General features: G+C 38.8%; 1 protein-coding gene across 1 annotated transcript; it reads right to left on the reverse strand.

Annotated features, from left to right (window-relative positions):
* Positions 1-10821: 10821 nt before the first annotated feature.
* Positions 10822-16230, reverse strand: morf4l1 (mortality factor 4 like 1). The gene is made up of 12 exons (XM_071497921.1): positions 16075-16230; positions 14950-14996; positions 14791-14858; positions 14610-14696; positions 14143-14220; positions 13994-14019; positions 13725-13816; positions 13399-13500; positions 12397-12485; positions 12100-12272; positions 11403-11487; positions 10822-11314 (listed from the first exon to the last, which is right to left on the reverse strand). Exons 1-12 carry the CDS (start codon positions 16112-16114, stop codon positions 11230-11232), a joined length of 972 nt encoding a protein of 323 aa, XP_071354022.1. The 5' UTR covers positions 16115-16230; the 3' UTR covers positions 10822-11229.

A 16230-nucleotide genomic window follows, 5' to 3' on the forward strand; every position in this document is an offset into this window, starting at 1 on the left:
AAGCAGCAGCGGGCCTGATGAGTCCTCAAGCATCCTCCCAGTGCTGTGATTACTGACGTTTACCCTCTTTAATATGTGTAATTCCCATTTTCTCTGATTCATGAGTAAGAGCCCTCAGGGGGACCACACTAAGTGGCAGCCTGCCAAAGCCCTCCTGTAGGAAAGGCTCTAAGTCACTTCTCCCTCAGCAGTTAGATAGAGCGTGACAGTTACAGGTTGTCTCACTCTACCTTTATTATTGTTATTTGCATCTTGCAGCCCTGATGATAGCTTGATTATACAATGCCTATCGTTAAGTGCTTCAAATGCAGGTGTGACACAATCTTAGTTCATGACTGCATAGCTATAAAAGGCACAGAAAAATAGAAACGATGTTTCACAAACACTGGCTAATGTATCGCAAATTGCACATTAGAGCCCATATAATGACCACTGCCTAGTATAGCCAACATAAATGACCACAGAGGACGCAGAGAGAGGTATTTTCCTGATCCAGTTTCCAATACAGTCGTATGTAGAGACTTTAAGTCATAAACACATGTGCTGTCTAATCCAATACACCACAACAGCCCTGCACAAACATTACATTCGAGAGGCTTTTAATGCAGTGTTAAAAATATATCAGAGAAGTGTTGATTTAAGTGAACATGCAGTCAGCATACAACATTAAACTGTTTGGTTTAAAAACATTTAACAACCACTGCTATAACTGATAGCATTGTGTTACCAGTTGTTCATAGTATTTTGTCCACACCCCTTCTCTTAACTGACTTGATGATAGTCAGCTTTAACCTGAAACAGTAGTGCATATGCAAAGATAAACACACAAGCAAAGACACACGGCCGATTGCCAAAACAATATTCATAACTTCTGTTAAACAATGGAACAGAAACAACAGAAATTCAGAGACAAGTCAATATAATATTGGATTTCTCCCACTTCTTGGCAGGAGCTCCTCTTCATCTTCACCAGCAGAGAGGACGCGAGAGGTGGTGGTTTCATTTAATGTCTGGTTAGTGTATTCTTTTCATCTCTGGGTTATAGAGTGTGCTACAGGCCAAACACAGAAGGCCCACTGTAGGAGAACAGCTACACGATGACAGACCCACCAAGAATGTTGCCCTGACCGCCATATGTAATACAGCACCAGAGTTCCCTTATTAAGGAGTGAAATAATTTCCACCAAAGTGGTCGGTGGTGCTGACAGCTCAGATTAATGCTCTCTGTAAAACAGCCAGAATAACAACTGCTCCTGCACGCATCATGAAAACCAGTACGTTTGGCTGAGGGAAGCCTGCCAGCTCTACAAATTCATGCATATTTGGGTCTGTGAACATCTGCCAGCGCAAATAATTTATGCTGTTCTCTCAGCTAAGGGGCAGTGAATCCCCTCTGAAAAGTTTTCTCCAACTTCTACAGTAAGCCTGTGCACCCCCCCCACCCCTCCCCCCCCGGTGTGAAGTGGTGCAGACACACGCTCCAACCACAGACCAGGCTGAATGAGGAGGATCCTGAGGCGTGTGGGAAAGTCCCAGGCACCACTTCAGTCGACCAAGAGCCAACTGCTTCCTGTCCCTCTTCAGGCTTCAGGGTTAGAGCCTGCTGTCAAGGCCATATCCATAACATCCTCCATGCTGCAGCATGAATGGAGCCTTGCCTTGGGTGGGATCTCCACAGCAGCCCCAGACACAGAGCAGATATCTGCATGCACGCCTCAGTGTTGGGACCCTGTAGACATGTTCCTCCGCTGGAGCAGTGAATATCTTATGAGCATCGTGGAGGTGGATCAAAACATTTGCGCTTGCTGACACTACTGCACTTCCTACAGCTCTGTTGTTGTGTTCCAACACAATGGTATCAGGTGATTAAACATCCTATGGGAGTCGTGTTGATATTCAAAGCGCCACCACCAACAGATGGCATATTAATCATTAATTGATTCTCTGCCATTTCTGTTTGATCTAAAGCATGAAATTCTGGGCTAATTTAGCTGCTCAGTGATGATAGCTAGACTATTTATGAGCATAGAGGGAACCTATCATTTTCCTCTAAAATTATAATAATACACTGCTCTCTGCTTCTGCAGTCAACAAACCCTGTTGGACGTGAAGCCAGCTCATACTCCATTATATCGGCTTGCAAATTAAAAAACAACTGTCAAAATATTTGTGTCTTTATACATTTGACAACTAATTATAATGTATAAAAAAAGTACCAGGAAGTAAATAGAAAGTAATCATTTAATACATGAACACTTTGTCCTTTGACTCACACAGTGTATGTGTGTGAAGTGTTCGGGAGGAAAGCCAAGAAAATCCTCAGATTAATTCTGCCAAATGTTTGTGTGTGTGTGTGTGTGTGTGTGTGTGTGTGTGTGTGTGTGTGTGTGTGTGTGTGTGTGTATGTGTGTATCAGGCGAGGCAAAAAGCTGTCAAGAAACTGTCCTCCCCTCCTCATTACTCCTCTTGTCTTCGCCCTCTCCTCCCAGTCCAAACCACTCTCCTGCTCTCCTCCAGCAGACTGGCAGGAGGTCAGCATCAGGCCAATCCCCAGCAGCCCCAGAAGGGAGCTGCTGTCAACAAGCAACATGGATAGTTTGAACACCGAGGGCAACGCTGTGGCACGGCGAGGTCAGGAGGAATCACTCAACCCAGAACTGACCAACAGCACAGTTGCAGGAGATGTAACTGTCATGGTTCAGGACTCCTAATGAGATATCACCACTACATTCCTACAAATCTAAACACTGCTGCTGCCTGTCCTGTGGAGAAACCCATTTAGAAAAGAGGGTTTTAATAAAGCTGCCATGACACTGTGTACTTCATTCTATTTCACTTCTGATCTTTAAGTTGAATCCAGTTTGTAACAGTAAATTGTATTTTGTTTGCTTGTTGTGCACCATATACTCAGTTGCCAGTCTATTAGGTACACATAGCTAATGCAGTCTAATACAACAGCCCTCTGTTCATGAACGTTACATTATGTTATATTATATAATGTAATATTTACTGTTCAAAATGTTTTGGAGAGATGCTGTTTCAACTCTGAGGATATTTTAGAGGCTTTGTGGTGTTATTGCTATTGTAGGTGTTAAGAATATGTTGTCTACCTTGGGATATAAATTGGGTGAAGATTAAACTGAACATTATAACCATAATGAAATGCAGTGAGCTTCAATTAATTTGTATTAGATTGCCTTGGTTTTAGCTTGGTGTATCTGATAAGCTGGAAACTGAGTGTAGCTTCTCCTAAGCTTCTGCTTATTTCTCAGCTAAGTCTGCCCTCTGCAGGTGAAAACATGGAAACTGTGAGCTCTGGTAGATTTATTTGTAAGAGAGATTTTGTTTTTCATTAAAAAAACTGAATAATGTTAGAACATCATGCTTACAAAAAGAGAAAAAAATAGAGCGGGATTAAGTTAACCACAGTCCAGTAAATCCAGTCCATGTTACTCCACTGTGCTGAAACACCATTTCACCTTGTCCCACCTCAGTAGACCTCCAGCTTTGCCCAAAAACTTCTGGTCAACAATCATGAGCAAACTATCAGATATTCTCATTTGTCCCATCGTTTCACTATTTGGAGACATTTTGGTTTTAAAGTTTTCTCCTCAAACTTCTTGCAAAAATCTCACTAACCATAGCTAAGAACACAACATTACACAACTGGAAAGATGAAGCTAAATTATAAAACTACAGATTACGCCATCATTAAAAGAAAATATCCAAAAAAATGTTCTGTCTTGTTATGTTTTGTTCATCTATTTTAGTGCATTAAATACGCCCACTATGAATATTTATAGCACAATGTTTGACTTTTAGGTAACAATTTACTTTAAAGGCCAATGTGTAGCATTCATAAGCAGTATATAAACATTTCATCAATGGTTTATAACACACTAAACTGTATGTGTAAGCAGATACAAGTGTTAATTAATGTATTCATCAACAACTATTACTCCTCCTGTGGACATTCATGAGTGGAAGCTGCTGTATTTAAACAGATGATAAATGACACTATAGTAAAACACAATCGTAATAGTAAATATGCCTTCATAGGAGTTGTGACAGCAGTGAAAAGTAAATATTAATACTAATAAATATTTTTAAATGTCCTCATATCTGTTTGCAAATACATTATATTACATTACAATATACATAAATTATAAATACACATTGTGCTATAAACAATGTTTATAGATCTTATAAATTCTAAATAGGGGACTTAAAGTAACAGAACTTTGTTCGACAGAACATGTCATATTGAGCTGTACTTTATTGTAAAATTTTGACTTAAAAAAATGAAAAAATAAAATAAATAAAGAAGCATCTAGATAGAATTTGAAGTGCCAAATAAACTAAAAAACTGCAAGACTCGAGGCTGTAGATTCACTCCTCTTGTGAGGTGTCAAAGGTTAAACAGCACCTCTGCCCTGCATTTTTCTTTTTTTTTTTTTTTTGTGAAGGGCGATGGCTTTTCAGAAAAATTAATACAGAGACAAATCTACAGCACAGAGATGCAATCATACCCAGACACTCAGCCGTAGATCAAAGCAGAGGGCAGATGTAGGGGAACAGCAGATGAAAGAGGTACACATTAAGCTGTTTACTAAGGTGACATGAAAAGGTGTTTTAGCTCAGTATTCAGCCTAATGAGGGTGGGAGATGGAGGGTTATCTTATTAGATATTCAGAGCTGCCACTTTGCAGCCTCTTACATCGCTGCTCGACATCAAAAGAAAACTCAATTTTCTGGCAAGGTGATGTCTAATAATAGTGAGGTCCCTGTAGATTAAATTAACATTTAACTATTTCATTAACAGGCCCAGTTGCTCTCCGGCAGCTAACACTTTCACACTTAGTGGTGTGTATTGTGACTCTGGTTCCCAACCCGGGGGTCAGGTCATCTACTTATTATTACTGACTTTAACAAAATATTGACCTTATACAGTTCAACTCAGACTAACTCCTACGCCTAAATTACACTGTGATCCAGATAAAATGGCCACACTCTGGGTAAAAGAGAAAGCTTCATCAAACAGACAGAAACTAAATGTGCAATTTGAGTAAGGACGTCAACTTGCTCTGAAGTCTCCTCAGTTTCCTGAGTTTGAATCCCAGTAATGAGCAACATAAAAAAGACTGTGGGCTTGCCTCTATTTCATATTGTCAAAAGATTCTTATTAGTGGGCTATCACAGGAGTTACTGATTCACACAAAAGACTGTAAAGAACTAATTCAGTCCCAGATGTGTTTATATGTAAGCCGCTGGTAATGCACAGGGGAATTTTTTTATTACTTTACATCTTGTTAGGCAGCTTAATCGAAAAGAGTACATCTTATTTTTATGTTATTTATGTTATCCAAATTTTAATAGAAGTATAAAGAAGCATCAAAATTGTACTTAAGTATAGTACTTGAGCAAATGACCTTTGCACTGGGGTGGGTTGTGTTTCAGCTGACAGGGGGTTCATCACACACATGATAAACCCAGAGTGTAAATTGAGTAAAGGCCCCAACATGCTCTGAAGCCTCCACAATTTCTTAAGTCTCCCACTGAGTTGGGATCCTGTGCACAAAACCACTACTACACCGCATTGAAAACAGATGGATCAAACAGTCCATCCCCTTTATTTGGACTGCTCTGTGTTATTGGAAAGAATTTCAGTAAGAATTACCAAATCTGGCTGCCTTTCAGGAAAACAAATGGACACAGATGTAGTTTTCCATTTTACAGGCTGTTTATGTCTTGCAAATTCCTTCTCCAGAAGAGCGGGGTATGTTCTTTCATGTTTTAATGGCTCCGAGTGACCGCAGCCCTTTGTGGCAAATGCACTTTTCCAATACTAATGACATACAGTCACACAAGGCTCTTGGCAGCAGTGTGCTACTGAGGCTGCGTGCCCACTGTGTAATTAGTCTACCACTAACTCCTAGTCTGGGGAAACATTCACAACCACATTAAACACTGACGGTTTTTCACCTCAGAGCCCAAAGCAGATGGATACACTCTAGAGGAGTCTTATAGAGCACGAATGGCTTTCATCAGTCAGTTAAACTGATAACATTTGTTGTCTAATAGGAAGGAGGTTCTCAGCGGTCCCTGCAGGAGTTTGTCTTGAGTTTACAGTCTGAAAGAAGCTGGAAGACCAAGAAGGATTGGATGACAGTCTTTTTATTGGCATTACATCTCCACAGGAACTTAATCTTTCCTTGGAGCGACCGTCTCTCATGTGCTTCTGTTAGAGGAAAAATGACTCTGGAGAAGATGTAAGAAGCCAACAGTGTCAGTGATAACAGTGTAAACCTCACAGAAATATCACCGTACACTGACAACCACAGTACTCAAATTTGTATCTGCTGGGGCCGTGTGGTTTTACAGCTGTTCTGTACAATCCTGCCATCTGATGGCTCTCACACAGCACTGCACCAAATCAAGCACTTTATTTTCAGTGGTTGAGGAGGTAACTATAACTGTAGTGAAGTACAATATTTTTCTCTGGGATGTAGTGAAGAAAATGCATACAGTCATGTAAAATGGAAAAACTCAAGTAAAGTACCTTAAGAGTGCACTTGACTGAACTGAATGTATTTTCCACCACTGACACACATAAACGAGTAAAAGCTTATTTGCTCTAATATATAAAACAGAACCACATATAGATGCTAAAATATTCTGTTAAATCCTGTATGATCATCCCCAAAGGCCAATGTTGGCAGACCAGAACAGACACAAGGGGAAAAAAACCTGCTGAAACCATCACTCCGACTTGAGCCAGTCTCATTAGTTGGTGCTGTATCATGTATATGTCTCTCTCATACAGAGTAATGACAGCACTAAGGCTCCGTGTCACCAGGGTCACATGAAAGCCATCACACCAAAGGAAGGCCTCTAGATGACCGGGCCTCTAACGCTGAGTGTAAAGCATCAATTGCAGCAGTAAATGGAGCCAGAAAAGGCACTGAAGTGTCTCCCTGAACGAATCTGCAGAGATGTCCTGTGTGTGTCACTCTTTCTGATGGGCTGTTAAAAGCTATCAGGGCGCTGTGATCTGAGAGCACACTCCAGTGAAAACGCATATGGTCCTGGTTAAGGCAGCGGGAAATTGAATTAAAGAAATTCTTCTTGAAACAGTTTGAATTGTTCTTGCCATAACAACTGCGAGCAGCTGACACAGATGAAACCACAAATCAGTCTGAAACTAATATTTAGCTTCTCTTTTTTATGTCCAGTAAACCACAACAGTGGAAAAGATGCCAGCTGGACGGGATTCTGCTGAACACACTGGAGTGCAGAGAGGTGAGAGGAGGATGGTGCTCTGGCCTGGTTTCAATAGCCTATTACGTTTCTTTCCTCAACAAAATACTGCACCACATGCTTTCCATCACCAGGATGTTATTCCACCACTGGCACTGAGTCCACCTTGTTCAAATCACCACAGCAGGAAAATCATTTCAGCCAATATAAGAAGAAAAAAGCTCACAGGTGTCTATGTAACCCCAGAGACTGATCACTTTCACCAATTTGCTTGAAATTATTTTTAAATGGAGCAGTAAAAGCTTTGAACTACAGTACAGGCCCAAGATTGTGTCTTGTAAATGTTTAAATTACGACCACATGTCCAACTCATACTAAGTAAGTCATAAGTTACAGTAAATTTTTTTTTTTAAGGATGGGATCTTGGCTGCTGTCACTAAGCCACAATTAGCTGGAACAAGTCAGGCTACAGTCTGCATTATGATGCTACTCAAACATCCGGTTAACTAAACAAACTAAACAGACACGGGACACTGGCAGGTAATTAATCAAATACCTATTAAATCCAGCAGAACTATGAAGTGGATCAACAAGCAAAGGATAGGGCAGTAACATGCAAACTGTTCAACTAGAGTGACTATAATATATACTATATATGATTTAAAATGATATGTTAATACTTAAAGCCCCAGTCCAAACACACAGGTGTTTTCACTTGACCGACTAGACCTCTTCTCGAGACTGTGTAGGGTTTCCCACAGTGTTTTTCAGTGGAGTGATATCACTTCTCCTCCACTAATGTCAGAAGAAACTATAACATTTTAATGAAATATAATATTAGGATTCAAGGGAAAAAACTAGTGGTGGCATTTTTTCACACAGTACAGGCCACATATTAATGAGTAAGGTGACTATGTTCTAGATCCATTGGGAGATGAGCTCAACGGGTCATGATTGATTGATCACTTTGTGTGTTTTGCAGTCATCAATCCAAGCAGCACCTCGTAATGTCAGGGACAAAAAAAAAAAAAAAAAAGAAAACTGGAAACTGTTTTAAAAGTTGGGAAAGTGTTAACATGTGGTGTTTTTTATATAATACAGGACATTTTATGAGCGAAATAAGCAGTCAACGCCTTGACAGGGTATTTCCAACTTCGTACTGCAGTGAACAATGACAGTCACATAAAAACAGATTCAGACAGCCAGGGTTTCATAACGTCACATAACAAGGGAGCCAATTCCATCGACTTACGGTGACAGAGGCGGGAAAAAATAAACCCAAAACCTTGTTGCATTGCAGGAGTGAGAGTTTGCATTAGCACAGCCACTCACACTGTGTCAGCCACTGCCAGTTACGAGCTAACAAACAACATAGACAAATAAAAGATGCTAACTAGCCGTTCTGACTTGTCTGCCAGTGGCCTAATTTTGGGGCACACCAAACTCCTCATCTGAGTCTGACTGAGGCTCAAACGTGTGTGGCTGAGTCACTCTTGATAGGGACTGCTCTTTCACCTGTCACCACCCTGTCAGCACAGAGAGCAAGAGTTTGCAGTAGAGCAACCACTTACACTGTGTCAGCCACTGAAGGTTATAAGCTAAAAAACAACATAAACAAATAGCTAGCTTACGGTTCTGATGCATCTCCAGTTGCTGATTTTGGTGCACAACAAACTCCTCATCCTCAAACTCCTGCGTCTCCCGGGTCAAACTGAGGCTCAAACTGCTGAGTCTCTATTTATGTGGAGAAACCATGTTACATAAAATATTAACCATATCAGGGTATAATGTTTCCCATATAAAATAAAGACATTAAAAATTGTATTTTTAGAATCAATATCATTCTTATAAAATATATCGTCAACTTTTTCTAAATAAATAGATGAACTAGTCAACATCTTAAAGAAATATTCGATATCTAACTAAAACAATTTAATAGGCATAGGCATTAGATAGATGACAAATATCATCTCTGAATCTTGAAAGTACCTGGTTTACATGATAAATAAAATGTATAATTTTAAATGAAAGTTAAAATGATCAAATCTAGAGTCCAAAACAGTTTGACAGGAGGAGATGTGAACCCCTGGCAAAGTTTTCTAACATGACTATTGTTACAGTTTTTTGTCTGTGAAGCATACACCATCTAACATGCTACATTTAAACTGTGGCTTTACATCAAATATGCCAGTTCCTTGCATTAATCTCAAAAGACCATAAAGTATTGCATCAAAACAATTGCAAACTATTTAGGAGTATATAGAATTCCATATTTCTTGAGAATTTTTATTTTTATTTTTTTAGTGAATGGAGCTGCCTCAACTGTGATTCCTTTCACCTTAGTATGCTCCATCAAAGTCCATCTATTTTGCATTTATGAACACTATATAATCATTTGATAAATGTTTTTATATCATGGTCACTACAAACTCTGAATCATTATTGGTTGGAAGATGTGGATTAACTTTTAGTAACTGGACAGTTTAACTGAACACCTATAACACAGGTGTTTGTTTAAGTACAGAAGCGGCTGGGCCTCAGCTAAAGAGACTGGCACAAGTACAAATCAACAGTGTGGAAGGAAAAGAAAAGAGGACCTAAATAAAATTAACCACGGTGAAAATGGCAGCCTGAGTCCGAGGGTCAGCTGCATTGACAGCAATCAGTGAAATTTCTCTTTGCCAGTTTTAAAAACTTGCCCGAATTATAAAACTCCTGGCCGAGGGTTTATGAATCCCTCCCTATTTGGCTGGATGTTGCCTAGCAACGCAGACAAGGCTCAGGAACATTATTTTAAACAGGAAAGCTAGATCATAATAACGCCATCCAAGTTTGTACATTCATGATTGTACTGGATGATGCAGGGGCTAAGAAACAGGGTTGTTTTCCTCTGCAGAACACACTGCAACACACTTAATCAAAGTCACATATATAAGAATACTTTTATTATTTATTTTTTATATTATTGCAAATGTGTCCTACTATTTTGTCATTCATTATGTTCATACAGCAGTCTTCACCTATGTGTGTCCACAGGAGGTTTTACACTTATTAACAAATACATTAACAAAATCTGAGACCACTTTGAGAGAGTGGTCTCAGATATTTGGGACCCAGTGTATATCTGCTTATGATTATATTACAGTTTGTTATAAACCATTTATTACACATTTATGTACAGATTATAAAAAACCAAATAGGGTGAGTTAAAATGCTTTTATTTAACAAATGCACTACTTATTTCTTAATTCATGGAAAAGATCAGAAATGCAAAATAAATCAATAAATGAATGATCATATCAATGTTCATTTGACATTCTAATGACATATTTACTTTTATTCAACTATTTGTACACATCCATCCATTTAATTGGCTTTCATTATAGTTTGCATCTTGACATTTTAAGATTAAATAAATTCTTAATGTTCATTCAATCATATTCATATTTTAATTGGGCTGTAAATATTTAACGAGTGTTTATTGAAATATTGCTGCATTTTAACATTTGAGCACTTGACCTAACTATCTTGAAATTGGCTTCAAAACAAAGACAAACCAAAAACTATAGAATGAAAGTCTTTTATTAGAAAATGATGACAGCCTACAAGACAAATTTAGCCAGCATCTGAACCAAAACAGGAAACAAAAAGAAAAACAAAAAAAATCATGATGAAATTCCTTTTCAAGAGATCTTGCAAAATACCGGACAAAACAAGTATCATAGAAACTAAAAGGTGGTACTGAAAAACATACCAATACAGGAAGAGCATACTCAGCAGCTTTCCACATGAAAGAAAATTACATTTGTCCAGGGATTAGTGTGACATCTTGCTCTGGTTCTTCCTTAATAAAAAGCATCAGATCTCGCACAATCCGTTCTCCAAAGGCTTTTTTGTGAAATCCCATCCTTTCGACAGGTAAAAACGTCGCCTCCAAACTTCAACAAACAAAGGCTCCTAAAATAAAAAACCTTAAACTGCCTTGCGGTGGTACTCTGGAGGGGCAACTTCATAGTCACTGGCATTGAACAACGATGCAGAGTTCTTTACAAGATACCTGGAACAGAGCATCGTTTTACTCATTTCTGTTGCAGAGGAATCAATACAAATTTTACAAACAGCTTTGTCAGGTCTTGAATACTCACTTGAGGAAGTCTTGCAGGTAACTGAGCAGCAGTGCAAGGCTCTTCTCATCCAGCGGAGTGTACGCCAGCATGGCTCCGATTCTCACTTTCAAAATCAAACAAAGACAGATTTCTACATACAGCACAACCAGTGATTCTGTCTTCATTTTTAAACCATGAGCTGAATTGCACACCAGTTCACAGACTTTCTGTTTTAAGCCAGAAATGATTTTCCAAACATTAGCAGATTCTTTTTTTAAGGATGTTAAAGTCAGAACTCAAGAACATGAGATTAAAAGACAGATACAGTGTGTACCCTGTGTCTAAAGATACACAAGTCCGTTTGTAGATCTGATATTTTATATTAACAACACAAACGCTACAGTTCAGTGTTAAGTAAATGTTTTTAAAAGCTTAGACACAAGCACATTTCATCTTATTTGTGGATGAGGAGATGACTGATTGCCTGACTGATTTTTGAGGCCGATACCAATATTGATATTTTTAGAAATTAAAGATCAGACAACTATATATCAGCCAATATATTTTTTATATAAACAAATTATTATCTAAGAATTCTACATTATAGAAAATAATCTATGAATCTAAGAATCTAATTTGTTTTTCAACTTGTACTGGCATTACTGTTCCTAGCCAGTTAAATTAAATTCTCTATAATAAATAATGCAACAGTGTGGTGTTGCGTAAGTGTTTGTACCGAAAAGTCTGAGTAGATGAGGAGCGCCGTAGATCTGAGACATCGATGTATCTGGGTGGTTGGCCAGGATGTCTGCGTACTGCGGCCTCTCAAATTTGTAGAGAAGTTGTGTTCCCAGCATGACGTTGAAATATTCACGGATACCAGCAACCACCTCATTCACAGCAAACTCCCTGAGCAGTGAAGAAAAAAAATAGTTATATCTCGATGACACAGTGCTCTGAAACAGATAAAAGAGCAAGTCATGTTTTGGATGCCCGTGTGAACGTGATGACAAGTAAGAATGTGTATTTTTACTTGCTGTCAGAGTTTCCTCTTGATTTCTTGTAGTTTGCATAATCTTCAAGGACTGCATCCACGTTCTTTTTGGCAGGTAGGTGGAAAAGCTGAAGACAAAACACATGATATGACAATACTAATGAACAAAATCCTGTGAAAATGGTTTAACTTAAATTTTAATGTCTCTGGTTGATGGCCACTATTTCGGCAGATATTGTTATTGCAATATGAGTCATGAGTTTAGATGGATTTAATTTTCACAGAAACTAGTTATCGCTTTACTGTTGTGCGCCTCCGCCAACCAACCAAGTTGCAGGAAATATGACCACAATCTCCACTTCCTAAATTACAGCAGACCTTTGACCATTCGGTTATAAAATGTTATCACTTCATTTTATCCTTATGGACATGTTAAATGTTGTGTTAAATTGTATCATAATTAGTGAATGAATTTGTGAGCTATGGCTAAAACCATGTTTTGTGAGGTCACAGTGACCTTTGACCACCAAATTCTAATCAATTCATCCTTGATTCCAAATAAACGTTTGTGCCAAATCTAAAAAAAAAATCCCTGAAGGTGGTCTTGACATATCACATTCAGAGGCCGAAACCGTGTTTTGTGAGGTCACAGTGACCTTGACCTCTGACCTTTGAGGACCAAATTCTAATCAGCTCATCAATGCGTACAAGTTAATGTTTGCGCTAAATCTGAAGAAGTTTCTTCAAGGCATTACTGAGATATTGCATTCAAAAGAATGGGAGATGTACATATGGACAACCCGAAAACATAATGCCTCCGGCCCTGGCTATTGTCAGCACGGAGGCATAAAAAACATAAAAATGACGATGTCATTTTTGTCGGGGCTTGCACCAAACAAGCATGTTTATTTACATCTGGAGAATATGATTACTTCATTTATAATAGTATGTTGTGACACATTTTACCTCTTATCAAAAAATTTCAGCTCCTGCGATTTTGATAATATTTCGATAAATCGTTCAGCCCTTCTGGTTACGAACCTGTTTTTGCCGTGTAATCAGGTCCCAGTCATCCACAAGCCATGGTTTCAACTCCTCAGGGATTTTTACTTTCACCTCCACTCGATTTATAAAGGTTTCCTCCTGAGCAGGGAGGATGAGATTTAAGAAATAAACCATTAGAGGAAACGTTTTACCTTAGAAACCTTTCATGAGTCTGACATTTTCCACCACACAGCTGCAATTAAACTTCTTACTCAGGTACTTTCAGTGCAGCTCAATGTTATTTCACATTAAGCGGCAAATTAAAGAACCCACCAACCAGAAAAATAATTAATAAAAGCAACTTCATAGATTCATGAACTTACACTCTCAACTGTTGGGTCAACACGTGCCCTCTTCTTTCGTGGAGGATGGGTTGGGTCTCCTCCTGAACTTGTCCCTTCTCCTGCTCCAGGAGCTGCACAGACAGAAACACGCTCAGCTCTTATGATAAAACTACTACTGTGACATTATTGTAACATCTGCTATGACTCTAGCAAAGACTGTATATTCTTGATCATTTAGAGCTTTTACTGTTAAGAAGATGGAAACACATTTGTGCAAATGCTGAATGATATTTCGGAGGATTACTTACTCTTCTGTTTGTTCTTTTTGGTTTTCCTACAGAGGAGGAGAAAAGAATGACAGGTGTTTAAAAAAAATAAACATTGACATGTATAACACCTCTAAAACAGTTTAGCAGCCGACATCACAGCAGGTGTCAGGAAAAAGACTTGCACTCACACATCATTTTTCTGCGATGCAGCAGGTATCTTCTTATTCGGTGCAGCACCCCTCATTCTTCCTTCTACATAATGGTCTCTAAATTAAGAAAATAAAAAATTGGATTATGTAAGAATACATAATTCATATTAAGGTCAGTTCATCTGATTCCAGGAGATTTCAGGACACAGACTGCAGTTGATTATTAAGTTACGTATTTTTGTGAACCTCATCTGTATTTTCTTTGCTTCGGTTGTGCTGTCAGTGATGCATCAGGACAACCTGCACTGTTCTGTGTTTTGCACGTGTGTTGTAAAACATTAGGTTGTCTTTCCTGAATATTGAAATATTATTCATTGTTCTACTAAAATGTGATGATTAATGTATTTTGTCTGAACTGGTTCTTTCTATGGACCTTATAATGAGCTCCTTATCGAGTATAGTTAAGTTAGTAAAAACTAAGATTAAAAAAGAGAGAATGGACTTACTGATTTGCCCTCTGAAGCTCTTTCTGTTTCTGCAGATTACTGTCCACATACTTAAGCACTCTGCTTTCAGGAACCCATTCGTCCCAGCTGAAAGAGAAAACACCAAGAAAGAAATCAAGCACTTGTGAAATCTTTCCTGTATAAATCTTTCAGTCTTGATTCATTAGAACAAAGAACTTACTTCTTGTTCCACCCGCTGTAATGAATAAAATATTTGATTTGTTTGTCCTTGATGTTTATTTTAACACACTGCAAAGAGAGACAGGATTCACTGTCAAAAAATGATAGAGACATAGAAGAGGATCACAAGATCAGAGACAGGTTAACTCTGGCAGCCTACCTTAGCTTCGTAGAGCAATGGCCCATGAAAACACAGCACTCTTTCACCTGAACAGAGTGGTGGTCAATAAAATCAGCATGATTGCAGTCCAAGTACAAAAAAATGAAATTGTGAAGCCAACTAAACTACTTGCACACACACACGCTGAGAGTTCATGACTAGGCTTAGGGCAGACAAAACGGAAATAGTTAGTACACCTTAAATTTTAGTTCTTGAAAATCAGCAACTCACACTGATCTCATCATCAAGATTTATGACTTTGTCACACATATGGAGATCACACTCAATGAATGTAATCAGACTAGAGTCACAGTTTAATAGGTAGGTAGGTGATGTATAAAGGGTTATTTAACACTTTACTCAATTAGTAATCAGTAATGAATACACTTTGATGATTTCGTTAGATTGTATTCAGTTCATTTACTGAGTTAAGTCTCGATTGAGACAGCCATGATTATTTTTATAATTTATATTAAAGTATTAAATCTGAGTCTGAGATGCTGTGCACCATGTTCTTTGGCTCTAATAACATGAAAGGTGCTATTCTATTTTATACATTTAATGACCAAAATGATTAAGAGTAAATATATGACATGTATCTGAATTAGTTACTGAAATAATGAGTCCTTATTTGACTTTTTTCCCTTGAGGAAGGTTGATTGGCCACATAAAGACCACTGAAGTACGATCAGTGCACAGTGCACCCGGCATATCTTAGGGCGAGCTGCAGAAAGCGGTGCATTGAAGAGAGAGCACCGGTTATTCACAAGCTGACAAAGAGCACAGAGGCGGCGGTGAGTCAGTGGGGACCGGACACTGCATGAATGAAGCTCCTGCCCTTAGCTAGCTGCTAACAACGTCGCTGAAATTCAGACAATTGACTGGGCTACTGCTACCGCTGCACTGTGTTGTAAAGGAAAATACTCAATACGGAACTAAAAGTGGCGACTAAAGTCGATGAAGACGTGTTCTGTGTGTTCGTTGCAACAACAATGAAAGCTAACAGCGCTAGCTGCTCGACGGCGCCAGCGTCTATAGCGATCAACAGCTAGCTAACATTTCCAACGGCCGCGGCGCTGGCTGACACCACAGATCTCTCAGAAGAGAAAGCAGACAGCTCGTTACCTTCTTGAAATTTGGGCTTCGGGTCCTGTTTCGGCGCCATTCACGGATTAAACTATCAAAATATGGGAAAAATTGCCAGCTCCCATTCCAGTCTGAAACGGCGCCGCTCTCTAAAAACGTCATGACCAACGCCGTGACGCATTAATGCCGCGACCA

This window comes from Trachinotus anak, unplaced genomic scaffold (genome assembly GCF_046630095.1).
Source record: "Trachinotus anak isolate AG129_WGS33_773 ecotype Australia unplaced genomic scaffold, CSIRO_AGI_Tana_v1 ptg000002l, whole genome shotgun sequence".
NCBI lineage: Eukaryota > Metazoa > Chordata > Actinopteri > Carangiformes > Carangidae > Trachinotus > Trachinotus anak.

Excerpts from the sequence above, each read along its gene's own strand:
- morf4l1 (XM_071497921.1), bottom strand. The coding sequence starts at position 16,114 with ATGGCGCCGAAACAGGACCCGAAGCCCAAATTTCAAGAAG. Across the intron at positions 14,997-16,074 it reads GAAGCCCAAATTTCAAGAAG|GTGAAAGAGTGCTGTGTTTT; the intron begins GTAACGAGCTGT and ends CACTCTGTTCAG. Across the intron at positions 14,020-14,142 it reads GCATCGCAGAAAAATGATGT|GAAAACCAAAAAGAACAAAC; the intron begins GTGAGTGCAAGT and ends CCTCCTCTGTAG.